This window comes from Martes martes (assembly GCF_963455335.1).
Source record: "Martes martes genome assembly, chromosome: 18".
NCBI lineage: Eukaryota > Metazoa > Chordata > Mammalia > Carnivora > Mustelidae > Martes > Martes martes.
The window spans coordinates 25,661,289-25,684,938 of NC_137906.1; the positions used below are offsets into that span (position 1 = coordinate 25,661,289).

Here is a 23,650-nt window from a genome sequence, read left to right on the forward strand (position 1 = left end):
TTTGTTTTGTTTTACACAAAAACAGGACTGGTTCTGTAACTTTGGTAGGAGGAAAAAAGGAAGTATTGTTACATTATGTAAAATTCATGGACAAGTAGGGATGCCTGGATGGCTCAGCCAGTGAAGCATCTGCCTTTGGCTCAGGTCATGATCCCAGGGTCCTGGGTTCGGTCCCTGTTTCTCCCTCTGTCTCTGCCTACCGCTCCCCCTGCTTGTGCTCTTTTTATTTCTGTCAAATAAATAAAATCTTTAAAAAAAATTTTAAAATTTACTGATAAATAGAACCTGGACCTTTGATTATATCAATGTAAACTTCACTATAATTTGTATACTTCCATCATAGATGAAAATAGGTTTGCATAGAGTAGGGAACTTGGAAGGCCTCTAGTGAAAGACATTTCTTAATCTCACTGCTCCATTTTCTATCCCGGTCACTCAACAAGGGAGACTAACCGGATTTCAGGAAAATGATTAGGTGCTGTTTTACTGTGTAGAGGATGAGTATATACAAAAAGGCTATCTTTCTAGGGCTCCCTTCTCTTACCTTCATGAGCCTGGAGCAGTGATCTAGCCTTGGGAGAACAAGCATTTGGGTGTTTCTTCGATTTCCTGTCTGAGGGATTAATATTCAGGACAATGAATCTCTCAAGATATGTCTAAGTACCTATCCTGGGTGTGTTTTATGGCAAATAGGGATTGTTACCAAGCACTTTTGAGAAATAAATAGGAAATAAGAGGTTATTTAATAAGTCTCTTACTATATAATGAGCAAAAAGGCCAAATGGTCGGTTAGGTAGAACTTGAATGCCAATATCTCCTTCTTGTCCAGGAGGTAGAACATTGCCATTTACATCTAAAATCTAGGATAAAATAGAACAATTTATTTAAGGAAATTTTTATGTAAGGTACATGTTAAAATTTTACTTTGCATGTTTTGTATTTTGCCATTTAAGAATGCAGACTTCCAAAAAAAATTTAAGTGTACTTTAAATTCTCAAGAGAAATGTGTTTATTTAAATTCTTAGTGCAAAGTACATGATAAAATGCAAGTTAGCAAAATGTAAAGAATAAAAATCATCTTTAATTCTATCTAACAATAATCTCATTTTTGGTCATATCTTTTGAGACAATATAGAGACAGGAAAAAATAGGATCACTTTATAATACACTGTTTTACAACCTTCTTTTATCATGCAGTAAGTCTTGGTTGTCTTATTCTCAAGTAAATATTTCATTACTGGTTTACAAACATTGTTTAACTATGGAATAAATAAAACCTTACTTCAGGAGCCCAATATAAGTAAACAGAGAAAGGGGAATGTTCTCTGGTTGAGACGCTGCTGAGTATGCCAGAAGCCTTGTTTTCTTACCTTTTCCCGAGTCCTCCTAGTTCCCTGAAGCACTTAACAGTGAAAAACTGACAGTAGCTAGCATTTCATAGGCCCTGACCGCATTCCAAGTAATAAATGCTACAGCTCTAAGTACTTCACATACATTGTTTTCTTTAGTCATTACAATAGTCCTATCTGGTTTGCACTATTACCATGCTCATATGAGGAAACCAAGGTGCAGAGTTTAAGCAACGCAGTGTATGACTGAGATGGAATTAAATCCCAGCAATCACACTCCAGATCATGCCCTCTTCGTCACAACACTTCTCTGCAGTCTCTCCAGGGAATTCTATCCGATTTTTAAAAACCCAGATTAACGTTTTTCAGGCTGGTCACTTAACTCATGTACCACATTTTGCCTTAAATAACTTTTAGCTATCTTTAAATATGAAACCCTCTACTTTCTTTTACATATATCCACCAAGAGCCTTCAAATCTGAGATGTGGCTTGTGTGGAAAATAGGGGTATAACACTTAATTTGGCACTTTCCAGATGGAAATGGGCTGTGTCCCCAAAAGAAACTTGAAAGGCAGAAGAATTCTAAATGTAAAATCTTACTTTTACATTCTTATAAGTAAAAAATATATAAATTCCCACCCAGTCATCTAAAGAACATTTGGCTCCAGTATCAAGGAATTACTGATGGAAAGGAGATGTTTTAAGAGTTCCAGATACTGGGGTGCCTGGGTGGCTCAGGGGGTTAAGCCTCTGCCTTCGGCTCAGGTCATGATCTCAGGGTCCTGGGATAGAATTTGCATTGGGCTCTCTGCTCAGCAGGGAGCCTGCTTCCCCCCCACCCCTTTGCCTGCCTCTCTGCCTACTTGTGATCTCTCTCTGTCAAATAAATAAATAAAATCTTTAAAAAAAAAGAGTTCTAGATACTTAAAATAGACTACTCTTTAATGGATGGGAAGAGACAAATGTTCTATTTCTGGAGAGAATCTCTAGATTATGCAAGTGGCCTTAAAAATCTTTAGACCCGAAAATTACGGGCTTTGGGCTTTGAAGTTGCAAGAATCTGACACCCAGCTGGTGGGAGCACATCCCCAGATGCCACACTGTCATTGCAGATGCTCTTAGCTAGGTAACAAGAGAAATAATAGGAGCCCTTGGGAAAAAGTTAAAAATGGAGGTAGCTGCCTTAGGGAAATATGCACATCAAAACTACAAAGAGATATCACTTCACACCCATTAGTTTAGCTGCTATCAAAAACACAGAAAGTGTTGGTGAGGATGTGGAAAAATTGGAACCTTTGTGCACTGTTTTGGGAATGTAAAATGGTATAACCACTGTAGAAAACAGTATGGCAATTTCTCAAAAAATTAAAAATAGAATTACCATATGATCCAGCATTTCTGCTTCTGTGTATATACCCGAAAGAATTAAAAGCATGGCCTTGAAGAGATATTTGTATACCCATGTTGGTCACAGCACTATTCACAATAGGTAAAATGTGGAAAGAACCCACCCATTGGCAAATGAACAGAAAAGCAAAATGTGTTATGTCCATACAATGGGATATTATCCAGCCTTAAAAAAGGAAGGAAATTCTGACCCATGCTACATGGATAAAACTTGAGGACATTATGCTAAGGTGTAATTAGCCAGTCACAAAAAGATAAATACTGGTTCCACTTAATACGAGGTACTTATAAATAGTAGTTGCAGAGGTAGAAAGTAGAATGGTGGTTGCTGGGGCTGGGGACATTGTGGAATGCGAAACTTCCCATTATTATTATCTATTATTATTTAATAGATATAGTCTCAATTTTACAAGATGAAAAGAGTTATGGAGCTAGGTCATGTTAATAATTGCACAATATTATGAACGTATTTAATACCACTGAGCTATACACTTAAAAATGGTCAAGATGGTACATTTTATGTGTATTTATTATAATTAAAAATTGGGGAAAAAATTAGCTAGTAATGCTGACTGGGAATGCATGACAGAGCAATTCTCCTCTTGGCCACACCCTTTCTGCATTCAAATGTAGTTGCTCCAGAAAACCACTGGGCTCAAATTAGTGGGATGGTGGTGATACACTGCTTTTGGATCACTATGAATACAGCTGCACCTGTGAGACCTTCACAGCAATGCATATTGGGAATTGTCATTAAGAGGGAAGAAAGGAACACAGCTTTGTGAAATGCCAGCTTGATTACTTATAATGCAGACATGATAATGCTTAATTACCAATTTTTCTTTCTCTAACCTAAGGCAGCCTATAAACCAACGAACCATTGTTAAGCCTGTTTACAGAATGTAACCAGGACTCCTCTACCATCTCTTCTTAGAAAAGCTTTTCAAAGGAAGGAAATGCAAGGGAAATATGAATGATAATAATGGCACCTATCTTTTAGGTCTATATTATGTGCCAAACACCTTGTTCTTTAGAGATGTTATCTCATTTAATCCTCATAAGAGCCCTATGATATCAGTTCTGTTATTATTAGGTCAACCAACCATCAGTTTGCCTGGGACTGAGGCAGGAGAGTGTCACTGGGATGTATGTCTTTCCATGCTAAAACCAAGTAAGTCCCAGGCAAACTGAGGCAAGTTGGTCACCCTAGTCCCTATTTTACAAATCAGGAAACTGAGACTTTAGTAACTTCCCCAGAGACACTCAGCCAAAGACATTCACCTCATGAAGCTCAGAGCCAGACCTGAATCACCAGGAAAGCCTACTTTTAGACAAGGTTCTCATCAAAGTTAAAGCAAGGGCAAGAACCCAGATCTGGCTCATTCCATAAATTGACATCAGCAATCCATTTCAAACTTACTCAAACTTACCCAATCATAAGAATTGGGATGCTTGTTTAAAACACAGGTTTCAGGGTCCCACCTAGAAGGGCCCTGAAAATTAGTATTTTTAAACAAGTATCTGTGTAAACCTTATGATCAGAAAAGCCTGGGAAGATTGATTTCATCTATAATTACCCCTCATTTAGGTTTGGTTTTGTGTGTTCTGTAAATTCATCTATTTTGTGTTTTCATTGCTATGCCATGGTTTTCTCTTATGTATTAGTGTAAGTTTCTTTGGCTATGCGTAGCTTTGGGTCTGCTGACCTGAGAACAATTCTAACCCTGTCCAAATTGTGCAGATGGGATAACAGGATCAGGTGGTAATAACAGCCTGATCCTTAAGGATCAGGTGGTAATAACAGCCATGGTTACAGAGAACCAGGAAATGGCCAGGCAGGGCTGGGTAAGGAGAAAAATACTTCAGCTACTGTAAACTGTAGCTTTCTTTGGCCTACTTGAACCCTTAGAAGGTCTTCACCTCCCTTGTTAGAAAGGGCAATGTGATGGTTGTGGTTAAAAGTACAGATACTACAACCAGATTGCTTGGGATTGAATCCCAACACTAGTAGCTCCTAGCTATGTGACCTCTGGTGAATTCCTTCCCTCTCTGTGCCTCATCTATAAAATGGTTCTTTTTTATTTTTTATTGACATGCAGTTGACATACAGTGTTAAATTAGTTTTAGGTGTACAACATAGTGATCCAACAAGTTTATATATTATGCTATGCTCACCACAAGTGTAGCTACCCTGTGTCACCATACAATACTATACAATACCATTGACTATATTCCCTATGCTGATCTTTTATCTTTGTAACTTACTCATTCTATAACTGGAAGCCTGTATCTCCTACTTCCCTTCAGCCATTTTAAGATGGTTCTTATATTGGTAATGTCTCTCATAAGTTCTTTCTGGGAATCAAATAGATTAATATTTATAAAATGCCTAGAACTGCTTGGCATAAGAAACTGCTTTGCAAAAAAAAAAAAAAAAGGAGCCCATTAAATTAATGTCTCTAATCCATTTCCATTACATGGAAATTAAGATGTCATAGAAGCAGCATGAAATCATCACCAAAACTAGGAGTGTAGCAGAGGGTAGAGTGGGGTAAGTGGTAAACATATTGGGTTTTTAAATATTCTCCTGGAAGGGGATGTGCAAACCTTAACATCAAAAGCAGGAGACGGCTTTCCCATTGAGCCAGGCTTAATTTTCATTCCCTTAAAATTTCCGCAGATTAGCACCTAGTTCAGAAGGAGAAAGAATCAAGTAACATTATAAGTAACTTAAAATTCATTCATTCATCTACCATGCATTCATTAAACAAATATTTATTGATGATCATTATTATGATGAGCAAGGCTCAAAATAAAACAAATTTCTGCTCTCGTGGAGTGTAGAGATAGACACTAAACAAATACATAAAGTTATAACACTTAGTAAATTGATAATTACTAAAATACCCACATTAATGAAAACATTTGTACCCATATTAGCATGATACTTACTATGCTGCTTCTATTTCATACATCTGTCAATTTTAGGTATTTTAATTTTTGACCAGGCACTACATTCTCATGGTTTATAAATAGAAGCATTATAAAAAGACACGCTATGAAAAATTTTTCAACCTTTCCCTTATCTGCTCCATTGTATGCCTCCTTTTCCTTACATAATAATCAGTTTTGTTAGTAGCTTATTCATTTCCTCTAGAATTCCTTCTTATTCTTATTTCTACAAGCTCTTTAAATAACCCTTTTTAGAAATATACTTGCCAAGGAGTTATCTAGTGAACTCTTAATATTTCAAGTAACAAGGAACTCAGCATTTTACATTTTTGAGGCAGCCCTGACTAAGAGGGTTCCCTCTTACATAAGGGGAAATCTTTTTGTAGGTCTAGTATTCTTTCACTTAAAATATATTGTAGTGCCTTCACTCTAATCGGCTCTGTTGTGGCTTTTCTCAGTAAATGGCTAAACAACTGTATCTGCTACAGAGCTTTTATGCAACTAGCTTCCCTTACAACTTTTTTTTTTAACTATTCTTCTAACCACTAACCTTTCTCCCTATCTCTCAATCATAAGGATATAATAAACACGTATTTTAAAATTTATTTATCAGTTATTTATATTTATCAGTTTTTATTTATCCAGCTAAGCCTTGTCTTTTCAGTGAGGTCCTATACCGTTTCAGTCTGTCCGTATCCTTCATAGATATCCAGACCTGTCCTTTTTCTCCATTGTTCGGTCACTTCAGGATTGATTGGTTCACCAGCACTCACACAGTGCTTTAAGCTTTTAAATTTATAGCTTCTCAGAAAACAGGTAAGTTAAATTTAGGAGAAAAAATGGAGAGAAATGAAAATTAAAGTTATTTCTAAGAAATTCAATGTAAAGGGTGTTTTAGTTACCTCCTTCCTCCCCTCGCCAATACAAAATAAACAAACCATTCTAACATTGTAAAGTGACTCCTAAAACATCCATTTTTTTACCCACTTTTATTTTTGGGGAGTGTATGATTTGTTGCAAAAAAAAAAAAAAAGCCATGTCACCTCAGGGAAGGTGCTACATGATAACATTTTAAATCAGTGATTAAAAATTTACCAATTGGGGGGGGTGCCTGGGTGGCTCAGTGGGTTAAAGCCTCTGCCTTCGGCTCAGGTCATGATCCCAGGGTCCTGGGATTGAGCCCCACATTGGGCTCTCTGCTCAGCAGGGAGCCTGCTTCCCTTCCTCTCTCTCTGCCTGCCTCTCTACCTACTTGTGATCTCTGTCAAATAAATAAATAAAATCTTTAAAAAAACAATTTTCCAGTTGTGTGGTTAAATTGACTGTGGAATATTATGCAATGGAATACTATAGAGTGGTTAAAAAAAAAAGAATAAGGAAAACTCCTAGATAGTGCTGTCCAACAGAAATTTTTGCCACAATCAAAGTGTTCTATTATCTGCACTATCCACTGCAGTATTATCTAGCCCTATGTGGCTATTGAGCGCTTGAAACATAGCTACTGCAACTTTGGAACTGAATTTTTAATTAATTAAAATTAAATTTAAGGGGTGCCTGGGTGGCTCAGTGGGTTAAAGCCTCTACCTTCGGCTCAGGTCATGATCTCAGGGTCCTGGAATCAAGCCCCGCATCGCATCGGGCTCTCTGCTCAGCAGGGAGCCTGCTTCCTCCTCTCTCTCTGCCTGTCTCTCTGCCTACTTGTGATATCTGTCAAATAAATAAATAAAATCTTTTAAAAAAATTAAAAAAGATTTTAAGTAATTACATGGGGCAATGTTTACCATATTGGATAGAACTGGATAGCACACAGTTTCAGTATATATTGTTAGGCAAAAAAAGGAAGGTACAAAACTGTGAACATACTATGTTTCCATTTATGTTTTTTGTGTGTGTGTTTTGTTTATTTATTTATTTATTTTTATTTGACAGAGATCACAAGTAGGCAGAGAGGCAGGCAGAGAGAGAGGAAGGGAAACAGACTCCCTGCGGGGCTCGATCCCTGGGACCCTGGGACCATGACCGGAGCTGAAGGCAGAGGCTTTAACTCACTGAGCCACCCAGGCGCCCCTCCATTTATGTTTATAAAAGGGTGAGAATACTGGCATATTGGCTTGTGTTTGCACAGATTTCATGGAGGAGAATTGAGACAGAGGACAACGTTTAGAAAAAGAACTTTCATTCTGTATTTTTACACACCTATTGAATTTTATGTTGTATGAAATACTCCCTATTTAAAAAGTTTTTAAAAATTTTAACAATTTAAAAATATTTACCAATGCACCCTTTCAAATGGAATCAGCAATAGTGCAAAAGACATCTATCCTCTCTCCTATTTGCTGGACTAGAGTTCCAAAAAGGGGTAATTTTTCTGGTTTCTTAGCTCAGGCAACATTCATCATCTAAAAGATTAAACACCTTTTATCCATAACCACTGGGCTCAGGGGTACACCCACGGCTGAACCCTCCCTTTCCTCTTCTTGCTTGGGGGAGCCTGCCTTGGACCTAACAATTACGACTTAAAGAATGAGAGCAAGAAGAGAAAGGGGGACAAGAGATTGTTAAACTCCATACCTACTATGTGGAACTATGTTTTTAGGCAGAAATATCTTTATTTTATGGCTTCCTTTTCTTCTCCCCTAACCCCACTAAGTGCCTATTTACCAACCTGCTTACCTGTTCATATCATTCTGTACAAGCATTCGGTATGCAGTTGGTGCTGAACAGAAGACTGTGATGGGAAACTTGGAAAGTGTCTGCAATTTAGAAGTAAACTCTTAGTCTTACTACAACTTTAAAAATAAGTCCCTAGGGGCGCCTGGGTGGCTCAGTGGGTTAAAGCCGCTGCCTTCGGCTCAGGTCATGATCCCAGTGTCCTGGGATCAAGCCCCGCATCGGGCTTTCTGCTCAGCGGGGAGCCTGCTTCCTCCCTTCTCTCTCTGCCTGCCTCTCTGCCTACTTGTGATATATCTGTCAAATAAATAAATAAAATCTTTAAAAAAAAAAAAAAAAAAAAAAAAAAAATAAGTCCCTAAATGTTTATGGTAGGCACAGCACAACTTAAACGTTGTTTATTCCAACATAAATGCATTCACACCTTTCCTTTGTATATCTTTTCAGGATAATTGACTTTCCAGGTATGAAATATCTTAAATCATGTTGTCTACTCTGATTTCTGCAAGTTGCTTTATTCATCAGTCCTGTCAGGGACACTGCTAAAGCGTTCCTGAATAGTGACCTCTTGCGCCCTGGGCCTTACTTGCAAGATAGAAGTTGGCTCAAAACGTGGCAAATAATGTACAAATACACATGCTCCCTGGATCCATGGAGAAAAGACACTACTCCACGCCGACTTTGCCCAGCCTGTGTCTGAGGTATTCCACATCACATCTGAAGGAGTCAAATCCAGCCAGAACCTGGGAAAACAAAGAATAGTCCTGATATATATAAGGAAAACAAATCGAAAAGATCAACAAATGAATCATCACCTTTGTAGTTTTGACACGTCAAGCTGGAGTTCTGTGGAGGTACCTTCCATTTACAGATAATCCTAAACCAAAACTGCTATGAGTGTGTCCAGTCATTTTAGGGGATCCGCTTGTTCCGCTGGTAAAGTAAATGGCCATCATCTCATCGTGTTTTGTCTTCACACAGGTGTGGCTGTCACTGGCGTGTCTGCAAAGGAAGAACTACATTGATTCTGCACATTGCACATGGCATCATGAACTGTTACCACAGAAAAGAATTCAAAAAACCATCTACAAGGACCTCTTCACCTCATGGATCAGGCCCTGGTGACTTAGGTTGAATTCCAAGGTAAAAGTCATCTCTTTCTCTATCTTCGTAGGTGCTTTCTGGAATTAAACCAAATTTTGTCATCAAAGCCCATTTATAACAGGCTTATAATTGGTTTCATAGCTTTTTACTATGTGATAAAGAAGAGCTGAAGCATTTTAAAAAACTCAAGTGTTGTATCATACCGTCAGCAGAACGAGGAATCTATGATCTTATAATCAAGACTATGTGAGAACGGCCCCTTCCCCTTCACTGTGGATGTTTTCAAGTGATTTTTTTTTTTTTTTAAGGAAGTGAGTATGTGATTAGAAGTCATGGGTGATGGTATAAGGCAAGATGGTAATTCCCACATTGCTCAAGAATCGGATGTAGATCCAATGGATAACTGGGCTGCTATTAGGTCATACATTAGGGCACCTGAGAGGAGGTAAGCTCTGTACATACAGTGCCTAAAAAGCATAGAGATTTTATCTGGGAGTGTTGGGCTGAGAAAGAAACATTAGAATTAGAAACATCCAGGGGTACCTGGGAGGCTCAGTGGGTTAAAGCCTCTGCCTTTGGTTCAGGTCATGATCTCAGGGTCCTGGAATCGAGCCCTGCATTGGGCTCGCTGCTCAGTGTGGAGTCTGCTTCCCCCTCTCTCTCTGCCTGCCTCTCTGCCTACTTGTGATCTCTGTCTGTCAAATAAATAAATAAAATCTTAAAAAAAAAAGAATTAGACACATCCAGGGGTGCCTGGTGAGCCCTGCATTGGGCTCCCTGCTTAGCAGGAAACCTGCTTCTCCCTCTCCCACTCCCCCTGCTTGTGTTCCTTCTCTCGCTGTGTTTCTGTCAAATAAATAAATAAAAAATCTTAAAAAAAAAAAAAAAAAAGGAAGAAACATCCAGGCTACAAGAATTACAGAAAAGTTGTTTTAAAAGCCTAATGAAGCTAGACTAAGTGTTTAGTCTATGATTCTATAATTTCTTCCTTAAAAATAGTACCTATAGCTGTGTACCTCTCATTTCTATTGTAGATAGAAACCTAAGGTGGGATTATCGTACCAATTTCACCACTAGAGGCTGTAAACGTAGCAGTTAGGAGTGTGGTCTCAGGTGCCAGACTCCCTGGGTTTGAAACCCAGCTCTGCCAAATCCTAGCATTTGGCCTTATTCACATGTATTACTGTAGTACCCCTTCTTAAGTTATTGTGACATGTAAATGAGTTAATATATGTGAAATGCTTGGAACAGTTTGGCACATAACCAAAGCCATATAAATGTTACCCAAGTTGCAAGTATAACATTTTTAATTAGAACAGTACTTGGCTTTTGGTAAAAACTCAGTAAATGTTAGCTATTTTAGAGGAGGTAGGAATAAGTATGTAGTTGCAGACATGCTCCCAATTCCTTGGGTAAAGGTGGGAAGTTCATTCTAGAGAGGGAACTGGCTGCCAACCTACAGCTAAGATAGAACCAATACTGGGCGAGAGTGCTAAATGACCCCTGGAAGCATTCCATAGAAGGGGCTGAACATCAGTGTAATTTAGTTTTATAATAGCATCCATTAAGTGTTCTTATTTATAACCTGAAGTGTTGGTATCTGCAAGGAAATGATCTAGCCTACACATAAGAACTGATTATGATCAGTTTCTCTGGGTGACGATAACAGCTCTGTGTTGGTGCTGTGAATGCACCTCCTAGATTCAGCTGCAGGAACGAAGGACTTACTCCCCACAGGTGCTGGGAGCCCTATTCAGAGATAGCGTTGGTTGAAGAGAGCTGCCTGGCTCAAAGTCATACATTCCTTCTAGGGAAAACACACACTCAGTTAGTTACTGATCAGTAATGGTATATAAAGGCCAGGACCTTTTGCTTTATCTTTGAACAGCTTTGAAGGACTATCCAAGCCCCAGAGGTTCCAGTGGATTAGCTGAAGGTTTTTCTGGGAGTGCATGGCAGATAAATTTCTTCTTTTGCTCAATCCCCCCCCCTTGCCCTTCTTTCATAGATGTTGACCCCAAGACAAATCCTTAATAAACTTCTTACACAACCGATCTCTATCTCAGGGCCTGCTTCCTTCAAGATCCTAATATACAAAAACCACTCCAAGCTCCTGCCTGCCTCAGAGCTTTGCAGATTATTAGTGCAGCAGTAATCACCAGTTGTTCCCTTTGCCTCGTTTTAATTTTCATTTTTCTGATCACTTGTGGGTTGAATATCTTTTCAATTGTTGCCTTTCTTTCTGGGGAAGCTGTTCTACAACAGTTATGGCTACTCACTTCATCATATCCTTGAGGTTCCCCCACCCGTCTTTGGGTTTCTGAGACACAATTAGCTTGGAGTGCAGATTTTCACATTTAGATGCAACAGCATCTACTGCTGGGGCTAAAACCTCGTTGGTAATAATGCACTTGGCTTTCGAAGATTGCAGTCTGTAGAGAATGTCTTTCTGGGTCAGCTGAGTGGTTCCTGGAATTAAAACTGTCCCTAAAGGAGCAAAAGAGAACAACATATAGAAGGAAGGATTTTCTTTATCATGTTAGTTACTGTACTATAGATCACTCCTGTGTCCTCCCTTTGTCTCAGAATGAGTTTGCCATTCAGTTTACCAGTCTAGGTATCTATTTGCCTTCCTTTCATTATTCTGCTTTTGCCTTTCAAAGCATCTCAATATCTGTGTCCCTTTTGATCGAACATGAAAGCATGTTAAATGCTGGCTAATTTTCTTCTATCTGAAGACCATTCATAACATTCAGCTTGAAGACAGTTTTTTTTTTTTCATTTTTTTGAAGACAGTTTTGATTGAAGAGTTATATTATCCAATATTTATTGGCTAAATGCCAGATGCTAGTGTAAGTGCTTTGCATGTTTTAACTTATTTAATCCCTACAAAAAAAAAAACACACCATAAAATCTATGAATAATTTGCCAAAGATCACTGGAGTAGAAAGTGGCAGTGCAGGGATTGAACTCTGTAGCCTGACCCCACAGCTGTACACTTAACTACTTCAGTCCAGCACCTTTTAAAACGTACATAAATGTTTTATGATTTCTTTCCAAAGGGAGCGATTGAGGCATTCATCTTTGCAGTGCTTCTACTTCTCCCTGCTGTAAATTACACTGTAAGTGTAGTATAATTGTTAAGAGTCTGTCCTGCAGCCAAACAGTCTTATAGGTTGGCCTTGGAAAAGCCACTTCATCTCCATGAATCTCAGGTTCTACATCTGTATAATGGGGATTCTGTAAGATTAATGAGGAGTAAATGAGTTAAAATGTGTAAAGAGTGCTGAATAAATTTTAGCTATTATTTTCTCAAAGGATTATTGGAATTTCAAGAATGTATCTATACCTGTATCTATAGTTATATGTATCCATATCTATATCTCTGGCTCTACCACTCTCAAGTCCAGACCCTAGAGAGAGGGGTGGAAGTTATACACTGCGCAGTGGTGTTTACTCTTCCCAGCATCACAGCAGGAATGGAAGATTGAAGAACATGTACCTGCTCATTCCTGGACTCTTGACACTGGCTTGTCTTTCCCTTTGGGGAAGGACAGTTCCCTCCAGTGGAGTTCTTCAGGAAACAGACAACCAGGACCAAAACCCAAAGTTCTTCAGAATATCTTTCTTTTCTAATCAGGCAATGCAGCATTGTTTATGAGTCTTTAACTCCAAGGTCATTCCTTAGAGATGATCCATCTGGGGATAATTAATTAGCCTACCATGGCCTAACAGTTTTCTATAATTTAAAGGCACTCTGTAAGAACAAGCCCACTGCCAGCATTTCATGCCTAGCAGAAGTGCTTTATTTAAACACATCACCCTTAGATAATTAATTCCTGCTAATACATTATTCATATTCTATCTTTAAAGAACCTATTAATAGTGATCAGTCTTACCTATTAAAACTACTTCCTGTCCAAATTAGTCATTTAGGGAAACATTACATAGCCTCTTGCCAGGGAACAAAATGTTACTTTAAATCTTAGCGGGGGGACATCGCTTCTTGGCCTTTTGGCTAAGATCAAGCGTAAATCTTGGGGAAGGCCTCTTATTACCATGTTGATGATATAGGGTGTACAAAATGATATTACCAATATGTACATTTGCATGAAGGGTCAAAAGACTCTGGTACTAGTAGTCCCTTCTCTCCCTGTTAACAGATCTACATGAAAAGACAGTTTTCCCAGAAGTTTGTTTGGTGGATGAAAAAAGTAACTTTTGTGATTCAATTTGGCAACAGGATTTGAAAGCCTAGCCTATCCACCCATCCATCTAGATGGTAGATAATGCTTATTTTCAGCATTGTTAGTATATTAGATTTACCATTTACTGTCTCCCTTTCATTCTCCCTTCCAAGAGAATCTGCCTTCCTTTCTGCAGCCCCAATAACTATGTTTGTATCAGATGCACCTGCCTCTGACCACATCTCACTGGCCCAACCCAAGCCATGCCAGTCAGATTCTGCCTCAAGTATTTGATTTAAGAGACTGAGTAGATTGAGACAAACAGAGTTAGGGGCTAAGGCATCTGTGTAGCAAACCAAGCCACATGTCAGGGAAAATGAAGGGGAGCAAAGAAATCATGTGTTAGTAGAAAGAAGTCAAAGGAACAGATCCTGAGGGGATACAGAGACAGGAGGCCCTATGGCTTCAAAGCAAAAGAAATGGAGAAAGAAACCGTTGCTCTGTCTGTACTTTTTGTCCCCTGTAGATCCTTCAGTAGATGTTCAATAATTTTCCTTCCTTACTGAACTAATATGAGTGGATTTCTGGTCCTGGCAGTCCAACATGTTGCCCCTTTACTAAGACCGTGAGCTTAAGCAGCATTCATGAAAGCTATCACTTTGTTTCAAGAAAAAAAAAAAAACTGTTTAAAGTGGGCTCTGTAACTCTAGTGTACAATTCATTGGTACATATGATACAGGAACATGTAACTCTCAAATGCAAGTAATTATGATAAATTAAGAATGTTTACTCAATATAATTATTTATTAAAACAGTAGGGATATTAATTAATTCAACAAATTTTTTACCAAGCATTTACTATATGCCAGTAATTGAAGGTACAGACATGACTATCTTAGTTATTGGCTTTTAGGAACATACATAGTCCCAGGGGAATGACAAATTTATACCAAATAGACCCTCAGACACTACAGTACAGGTTAAAATAGAAACATATACATGTTTTCTAGGGGATGTCAAAAAAGAAAGCACCTGAATTGGGACATCAGGGTAGGGTTGCCTGAGAAGTGACATTAGAGTTGAGACCTGAAAATCTAATAGAAGTTGTCCAGGTGGTTAGGTGTGAGGGAAAGGCTTTCCAAGCACAGGAAATAGTATGCACAAAATCCAGGAAAAGAGAAAGATCATGAACCTTATAGGAAACCATTTGATATAGCTGGAGCAGAGAGTATGAAAACAATGAAGAGAGGAGATCAAACCCTCCGTAACACACCTAAAGAAGTTCTGATTTTACATAGTAGGCAATGGAGAATTATTAAATAACATCAAGCAGCATATTGACAGGATAAAATATGCATTCTAGAAAGAATGCTAGCTATGGAGCATGAATTGGATTGGAGTAAGGTGTGGGCACACACAAGATCAGAAATAGGGAGACTTTTGGGCAAATCCATTCAGAAGATGCCAAACATGTGAACTAAAGCAATGGCAATGGGATTGGAGAAGGAGGAGGACTCTGGGGACATGTAGGAAGTCAGAGTTACAATTTGTAGGAACTGATTTGGAAGGAGGAGTAGCAGCTGCTTGCTTTGGGCACCAGATGAATGGCAATTAACCATGAGAGAAATAAAGGCATGAAACTAGAACTTTGAGTTTGTGGCTGCATTGAGTTTCAGATGACCGTGGGTCTATAGGAGGAAAACAGTGGTAGGTATGAGGGTATTCCATTGTTGATTGGCATTTGGTTAATAAACCTATTTCATTATGAAAAACCTAATTCATAGTTTAGGTCAAAAGATATGGTGTGTTTCCAACACATTTCTAAGGTTCCTGAGAAGAATACTATATTGTATACAGTTCCTCAAATAATTTACCCAAATAAATATCTCATGATTACTTAGAGTTTTGGTAGATCTCCCATCCAGCCTACTTTAAATGTAATCAGATTTCAAACACTACTAACCTGTTCGCAGACAGGCTACATTTGCAAGCCACCATTCTGGGATCTTGGGAAGAATCACAATTACTCTATCTCCTCTTTGCAGGGAACAGGCTTCTGTAAGTATATTGGCAAATTTCCTAGACAAAGATCCCAGTTCCTCAAAACTCCATCTCACTTCTTCTCCGTTTCCATTTATCCACCAGAAGGCTGGATTGGAAGGTCTCTTTCCAGCCTGAGGAAAGGCAAACCAGGTGGTTTAAAGCTCCTGATGCAGCTTAATTCTATTTTAACTGACTCAGTGGAATATTTTCTCAGAAGAAAATTCATAGGTCTTTCGTTAGGTCATATAGGGGAAATTTGGAAATAACTCTGAGGTCTTCGTTTCTAGCTGTCGGGAGCCAGGTTTTTTTTTTTTTTTATTTGGCAGAGAGAAAGAGATCACAAGTAGGCAAAGGGGGTGGGGGGTTAGCAGGCTTCCCGCTGATTGGATAGCCTGATGCGGGGCTTGATCCCAGGACCCTGAGGTCATGACCTGAGCTGAAGGCAGAGGTTTAACCCACTGAGCCACATAGGCACCCCTGTCAGGAGCCATGTTATTTTTCATTTAGCCTGATTGTTTATTTTTCCAAAAAGTTAGAATTCTTGCATCCTTTTATGTTCTCTCATTGCTATATCGATGCCTCATTCCCTACCATTTCTGACCATTTCTGAACTTCATACTACTACTTTTTGGTATTTTTAAGAAGTTAACCTATACTCATATATTTTTATAAACCAGGCTTTCTCAACTATGAAACTATTAACATGTTGAGCCACATAATTTTTTGCTATGGGGGACTGTCCTGTGTATTAGAGGATACATAGCAGCATCCCTGGCTAAAATTGTTTCCAGACATTTGCCCTGGGGGCAAAATCACTTCTATCTGAGAAACTGTAGTTGGACTGGCCCTTGTTCCATACCTTTTCCACATTGGTCCATTCGTCCAGGACATCTTTAGCAAAGTTGAAATACTCTGGAATCTCCAGTCTGAATTCCTGTTTCATGGATTCATAACTGGAAAAATTCTGAGGGGAAACTGTTCTATAATCTTTATGTAGTACTCTCACAGAACCAGGGATTGTGATGCGCCGAAAACACTTGGCACGAAGTAATGTCTCCATGGTGACAAGAGCTAGCATCAGTCTTGCTGGATGTATTAGCACTCAGGATTTCCACAGAAACCGGTTCATCTAAAAGACAAGCTAATGAACATGGATTTGTCTCTGTCCTAAAGGTAGCCATACCACAAAGTAGCTAAGTTATATTATTATTATTATTTATAATCATCATACAAGTGCCATTCTCTGAGCACTCAATATGTTTCAAACACTGTACTCAGTGCTTTACTTACATATGAATTATAGTAAATTTCAGAGTAACTCTGTGAAGTGGATATTATCATCTCTGTTTACAGATAGAAAAAATTACTAAGAGGCTGTCTTAATGCACTCTGGCCACCATAAGAAAATACTATAGACAGGCTGGTCAAAACAACAGACATTTATTTCTCAGTTCTGGAAGCTGGGAAGTCCAAGATCAAGTGCTAGCCAATTCAGTTCCCCCGTATGGGCTCTGTTCCTGACTTGCAGGTGACCACTTTCTCTTTATGTACTCACATGGTAGAGAGAGTGAGAGCTCTGGTTTTTCTCCTTCTTCTATTAGGATATTAAGCCTATCATTGGGGCCTCACCCTTATGACCTCATCTAAATCTAATTACCTCCCAATGACCCCACCTCCAAATACCATCACATTTTGGGGGTTAAGATTTCAACATATGAATTTGGAGAGAGGCACAAACATTCAGTACACAACAAAGGCACTAGCTGGATTTGAACCTAGAGCTGTCTGGTCCCAGCCCATTTTCCTGACTATGTACTCCCATATGCATTTCGAAAGAAGTAAAGATCTGAGTCACCCAGTTACTCCCAGTGAAAGCAAAGATATCTAATATATTTCACCTGCATTTCAAAAGTTATAGAGACATGTTAAGGAGAAATTTCCACAGTGGATAATCCATAAGTGAAGAAATAGAGTAACCTAGTACCAATTAGGCATGAAAGAACTGGCAAAAATTGTTTAGTTTATAGGCTGTAGTTCCCATGCTCCCAATAGGAGCCCACACAACCTTCGAGTCCAGACTTGGAGCTGCATTTACCAAAGATGTCATCATAGGTCTTTAACCTTTGGGACTTTTGTGGGGGAGGACCCTCCAGGCCACCTAGCCCTCCCTGTTTCTGTGGGAATTCATCTGATCATGATGTCATTTACCTGGCTGAGATCTCATAAACAAGGTTGTTAAAAACATGGTTCTAGAGATGATAGCGTTCTTCTTCATACTTTCTGTAATTTTCCAAATTTCCTACAATGAAATACTACTCTCACAATCATTAAATCATTTTTTTATAGAGGGAGGGGCAGAGGAAAGGGAGAGAGAGAATCTTAAGCAGGCCTCACTCATGGAGCCTAATGCAGGGCTAGATCTCACAACCCTGAGATCCTGACCTAAGCCGACACTTAACCAACTGAGCCACCCAGGCACCCTATCATTAAGTCATTTTTAACTGCAGCTCTAGCTGTGCAGTATGTAAGGCAGCATGGCTATGTGGAAGAGTTTCTGTATTGATGCATTGCCAAATAATGGATATCATCCATAAGTTTAATCCTAAATGGGCCTGGTGTTTAGGCATCATGTTGCTGCACCCAATGCACTGGGAGATCTAAGTATTTCTTCTGACCCTCCCGCATCTTTATGTGACAACCTGACAAGTCACTGAGCTTGAGTTCTCTGAGATCATCTGGTTTGAGCTCCTCATTTTTTGCAAAGAAAATGAAACCCCAGAGAGGGGAGGCAACTCACTTCAATAGGTCATGTCAGAGTGAGAACTAGAACTCATGTTTGTGGATTCCCATTTCAATTTTCTCTTTACTATAGTTCAATAGGATTCAGTAGAGCAGTGATTCTCAACTCTGGATGTATATTTGAATCACCAGGAAAGCTTTTTTTTAAAAAAAATACCAATGTCTGGGGCTTAGACCAATTAAATCAAAATCTCTAGGGGTGGGGCCAGGGCATCATATTTTTAAAAATTTCCTCAGAGGATGCTAATGTGCAATCAAGGTTGAGAATCACTGATCCAGAGGTGATCTGTGAGCCAGCAGATCAGCATCACCTGGAAGCTGGTGAGAAATGTACATTCTTGGGCACCTGGGTGGCTCAGTCATTAAGTGTCTGCCTTAGGCTCAGGTCATGATCTCAGGGTCCCGGATAGAGCCCCACATCGGGCTTCTGCTCAGCGGGAAGCCTGCTTCTCCCTCTGCCCCTCCCCCTGCTTGTGCGTACTCTCTCTCTCCTTCTCTCTCAAATAAATAAACAAGTAACTTTTAAAATATTTATTTATTTGACAGAGAAAGACGCAGTGAGAGAGGGAACACAAGCGGAGGGAGTGGGAGAGAGAGAAGCAGGCTTCCCACTGAGCAGGAAACCTCTATCAGAGCAGGAACCTCTATCAGAGAGTTGTCATAAAGATTAAATGAGATAATGCATGCAAAGTGCTTATCATGGTGTCTTGACTATTACTACCCACCCACTGGAGTAGGGGTCAGCAAACTTTTTCTGTAAAAGTCCAGATAGTAAATATGGCTTTGTGCACCATATGGTCTCTGTGGCAACAGTTTACCTCAACTCTGGTTGAGATAGCAGCCACTGACAGCCAATACAAGACTAAATGGGCATGGCTGTGTTCCAAACAAAACCCATTTATGGATATTAAAACTTGAACTTCATGTAATTTTCTTTTTTTTTTTTTTAAGATTTATTTATTTGAGAGAGAGAGAAAGCACATGCAAGGGGAGGGCCAGTAGGAGAGGGAGATAGAAACTCCCAAGCAGACTCCCTACTGAGGGTGGAGCCTGATGCAGGGCTTGATTGCATAACCCTGAGATCATGACCTGAGCCCAAACCAAGAGTTGGATGCTCAACCAACTTTGCCACCCAGGTACCCCTCATGTAATTTTCATATGTCATAAATTAGTATTCCTCTTTTGACTTTTTTGAAATATTTGAAAATATAAAATAAAAACCATTCTTGGTGGGGCACCTGGGTGGCTCAGTGGTTTAAAGCCTCTGCCTTCAGCTCAGGTCATGATCCCAGGGTCCTGGGATCAAGCCCCACATTGGGCTCTCTGCTCAGTGGGGAGCCTGCTTCCCCCACCCCCCCGCCTGCTTCTCTGCCTACTTATGATTTCAAGTAAATAAAATCTTTAAAAAAAATTCTTGGTTTGTAGCCTGTATAAAAACAGACAGAAGGCTGGATTTAACTCATGGGCTGTAGTTCACTGATCTTTGGTGCTACAGTGTAGGTTTTGTGAGGGTGGGCATTTTGTCTGTTATTTTCATGGTACTATCCCTAGGAAATAACATAGTGTTTGGCTTGCAGTATGTGCTTATTTTTTGAATAAATAAATGATGTTTTCAGAAGGGAGAACTTTGTATATGGTTTATTTCTATAGCTAAGGGTTATATAAGACCTGAAAAGTACCTCTATTGCTTAACCAGATTTATATGACTACCTGTACTGTTCGTATATGGCTATTTAAATTTAAATTTAATACTATTTAAAAACACTAGCTGCATTTCAAATGCTTAACAGCCACATGTGACTAGTAGCTACTACATATAGGTAACTGCAAACACAGAACATTTCTATCATTGCAGAACATTCTTGTGGACTGTGCTGATCTATATTGATAATTGCTGACAACTGGATGATATGAAACATTAAAATATAGGCAGTCGGGGCGCCTGGGTGGCTCAGTGGGTTAAGCCTCTGCCTTCGGCTCAGGTCATGATCTCATGGTCCTGGGATCGAGCCCCGCATCAGGCTCTCTACTCAGCGGGGAGCCTGCTTCCCCCTCTCTCTCTGCCTGCCTCTCTGCCTACTTGTGATCTCTCTCTGTAACAAATAAATAAATAAAATCTTTAAAAAAAAAATACAGGCAAACTGAGGTGAATGGTTTCCCAGGTAAGATTTTTCCAAGGGCTTCCAAGGGTTCAGGATTAGTAAAGTACTGCCTCCCACTGTTGTCTTGTTTGGCAGTGAGGACTGAGTAGAGAGGGAACCACCCTTCTCTGCTGTTTGCTGGCAAGTTATAGCCCACACATTTGGCAGTTATCTCCCATATTATGGAATTAGTGTCCTGGCTCCTTCAACTGAAGGAAGAAGTTAAGTAGTACTTAAAACTCTGTTTTTAGTGTTGTGACTTTTTCTCTTTAGTTTCAATTTTTTAGAGAAGGTCTTCAAATGGTTCAAATGTTAAATGTTCAAATGTTAAAAATTACAGAGAAAAATTGCGCCCCCCCCCCACTGCCCACCCGCTTGGGTGGCTCAGTCTGTTAAGTGCCTGCCTCTTCATTTTGGCTTAAGTCATGATCTCAGGGTTGTGAGGTCCAGCCCGTGTCTGGCTCCACACTGGGCACTGAGCTTGCTTAAGATTCTCTCTCTCCCTCTCCATCTGGCCCTCCACCCTCCCTAAAAAAAAAAAAAAAAAATCTGCCCTCTCCCACCCCCATCTCACAGCTGCCCAGTTTCATCCCAACCCACTCCCTCCAGGAACAATGATTACTTCTATTGTATCTCCTTAGGATTTCTTTCCACGTATTTAAGCAGATGACTATAGATCCTTATTTCTTCACCACTTTGACACAACAGGTAGCCTGGAATACTACACTGTTCTTGTAGTTTAAAATTTTTTTATAATAAATTCTTGAAGGTCCGTCCATGTCAGTACATGAGGATCTTTCTCATTTTGTTTTGTTTTCGTTTTTCTTTTATGTTTTGTTTTTTTAAAGAGCTGCATGGTATTCCAGTGAACAACTGCACCATAATTTCTTTTTTTTTTAAGATTTTATTTATTTATCTGACAGAGAGATCACAAGTAGGCAGAGAGACAGGCAGAGAGAGAGAGAGGAGGAAGCAGGCTCCCCGCCGAGCAGAGAGCCCCATGCGGGACCTGATCCCAGGACCCTGAGATCATGACCTGAGCCGAAGGCAGAGGCTTAACCCACTGAGCCACCCAGGCGCCCCTGCACCTTAATTTCTTAAGCCAGTCCCCTATTGAAGTCATTTGAATTGTTTCCATTATTGTGCAGTTAAGATGAAATTTTGAAACTATTTCCTCCACTACATTTAGAATCCTTCAAATATACATTGAAAAGAAAATTGATGAGTCAGTTGGAGCTTAAAATGAGCCTAACGATTCTGTTCTACCAAAAAGAAAATATCAGCATCGTCCTGATCAGAGATAATAAGATTGCCTTTTCCTCAACAAAAATTTTTTTCTTTAATCTTAGCACTTCACAACATCTATTTTCCAGCTTTCCAATATTCTTTGTAGGTAAAAGAGTTGAGATATGAGTCCAGATGTTTGCACTGAGCCACAGAAAACTCTTCTAAGAAAGTACCACTGCTGGTCAGTTGGGTGTGAAAGTATTTGTGGTCTCATCTGACATGCAAGCTCTACATCCGTATAAACATCAGTGCAGAGGAGGGCTTAGCCTCCTTACATCTCTGTAAGTATCTCTCCACCAAGTAGTCCAAGTAATCGCATTCGCTTAGCATATATAGCCTCAAAGCAAGATGAAGCCCCTACTATTCTCCCTAGCCCTAACAAGACCCACCGTCAACTTCTAGACAGGGTTTTTGGAGCTTCTCTTGATCATTTCATGGAAAGAGGGGCTACCACAGGATTATTTCCTTGGATTTTCATGTATACATTTCCCGAGATTTCCCTAGATATAATATGCATACTTCCCAGATGATGCAGAAGATAGATTCCAATTTGCCACTGAGCAGGGTGGAAAGCGAAGTAGACAGTACAGTACAAAACTCAGCTGCTCCTTGGACCCAATTAAATATTTTTTCCCAAGACATTTTACCAAGTTAACACATGCACATAGTTATAAAAAAATTACATAGTGGGGCGCCTGGGTGGCTCAGTGGGTTAAACCTCTGCCTTCGGCTCAGGTCATGATCCCAGGACCCTGGGATAGAGCCCCGCATGGGGCTCTCTGCTCTGCAGGGAGCCTGCTTCCCCCTTTCTCTCTGTCTGCCTCTCTGCCTACTTGTGATATCTCTCTCTGTGTCAAATAAATAAAAAATCTAAAAGATTAAAAAAAAATTATATAGTATCAAAAGATTTAAAATTAAAAACTTAGCTGCTATGTTTACAGCTTTTTTTTTTTTTTAAGATTTTTTATTTATTTATTTGACAGAGATCACAAGTAGGCAGAGAGGCAGGCAGAGAGAGAGGAGGAAGCAGGCTCCCTGCCAAGCAGAGAGCCCAATGCGGGACTCGATCCCAAAATCTTGAGATCATGACCTGAGCTGAAGGCAGAGGCCTAACCCACTGAGCCACCCAGGCACCCCTGTGTTTACAGCTTTTTGTGTGCATGTACTCTTAGATAGACTTACACAACAGCTGAGAAATTCTGATAGAAACACTTGGGCTGCCTAAGACTTCTATGAGAGCATTTTTGGTCTGTTGCTTTTGGTTGCTTTTTTGTTATCTTGGCCCAAAAGTGTGCATGCCAGACCAGCAAACCTTACGTAGGAGACAGATAGGGTAGTACTCACTAAAGTGACGGATTCCGACACACCTGGAGGTGATGGCAGACCAGCTTCCTGGGAGAGCAGGCCTGAAACTTGAACTCTCGCTTCTGTGTTAGTCCTGGCAGTAGCCAAAAGAAGAGGGAGAAGTAGTAGTCTGACAACTGGAAGACGCAAGACATACCCAGAGGGCCTTTCCTGGATTGGTGGAGACATTCCAGAGGGAGGAGCCAGAGTGCTGGGCTAAGATTATGCTCAAAGTTTATGCAATCTCCTGCCACCCTCCAATTCATAGTTAATGATTTAAATACACTGCATGCTTTTGCTGGGGGGGTGGGGGGAGGGGGACTGGGAAAGTAATTTATTCACAGGAAGGGAAGTGCCCATGGAGTT

General features: G+C 39.8%; 1 protein-coding gene across 1 annotated transcript in view; it reads right to left on the reverse strand.

Annotated features, from left to right (window-relative positions):
* Positions 1–23,443, reverse strand: part of ACSM3 (acyl-CoA synthetase medium chain family member 3) — a gene marked incomplete at its 3' end in the record, with an annotated part of 25,384 nt that extends 1,941 nt beyond the window's left edge. Inside the window, exons 1-10 of the mRNA XM_080830447.1 lie at positions 23,285–23,443; positions 16,573–16,854; positions 15,634–15,844; positions 11,763–11,970; positions 9,238–9,381; positions 8,966–9,122; positions 8,383–8,462; positions 6,387–6,510; positions 5,365–5,445; positions 759–860 (exon numbers count right to left, since the gene is read on the reverse strand). Coding sequence (XP_080686573.1) covers positions 759–860; positions 5,365–5,445; positions 6,387–6,510; positions 8,383–8,462; positions 8,966–9,122; positions 9,238–9,381; positions 11,763–11,970; positions 15,634–15,844; positions 16,573–16,791 — 1,326 coding nt within the window. The 5' untranslated portion in view covers positions 16,792–16,854; positions 23,285–23,443. The remainder of the gene's footprint in view (positions 1–758; positions 861–5,364; positions 5,446–6,386; positions 6,511–8,382; positions 8,463–8,965; positions 9,123–9,237; positions 9,382–11,762; positions 11,971–15,633; positions 15,845–16,572; positions 16,855–23,284) is intronic.
* Between the last annotated feature and the right edge of the window lie 207 nt (positions 23,444–23,650).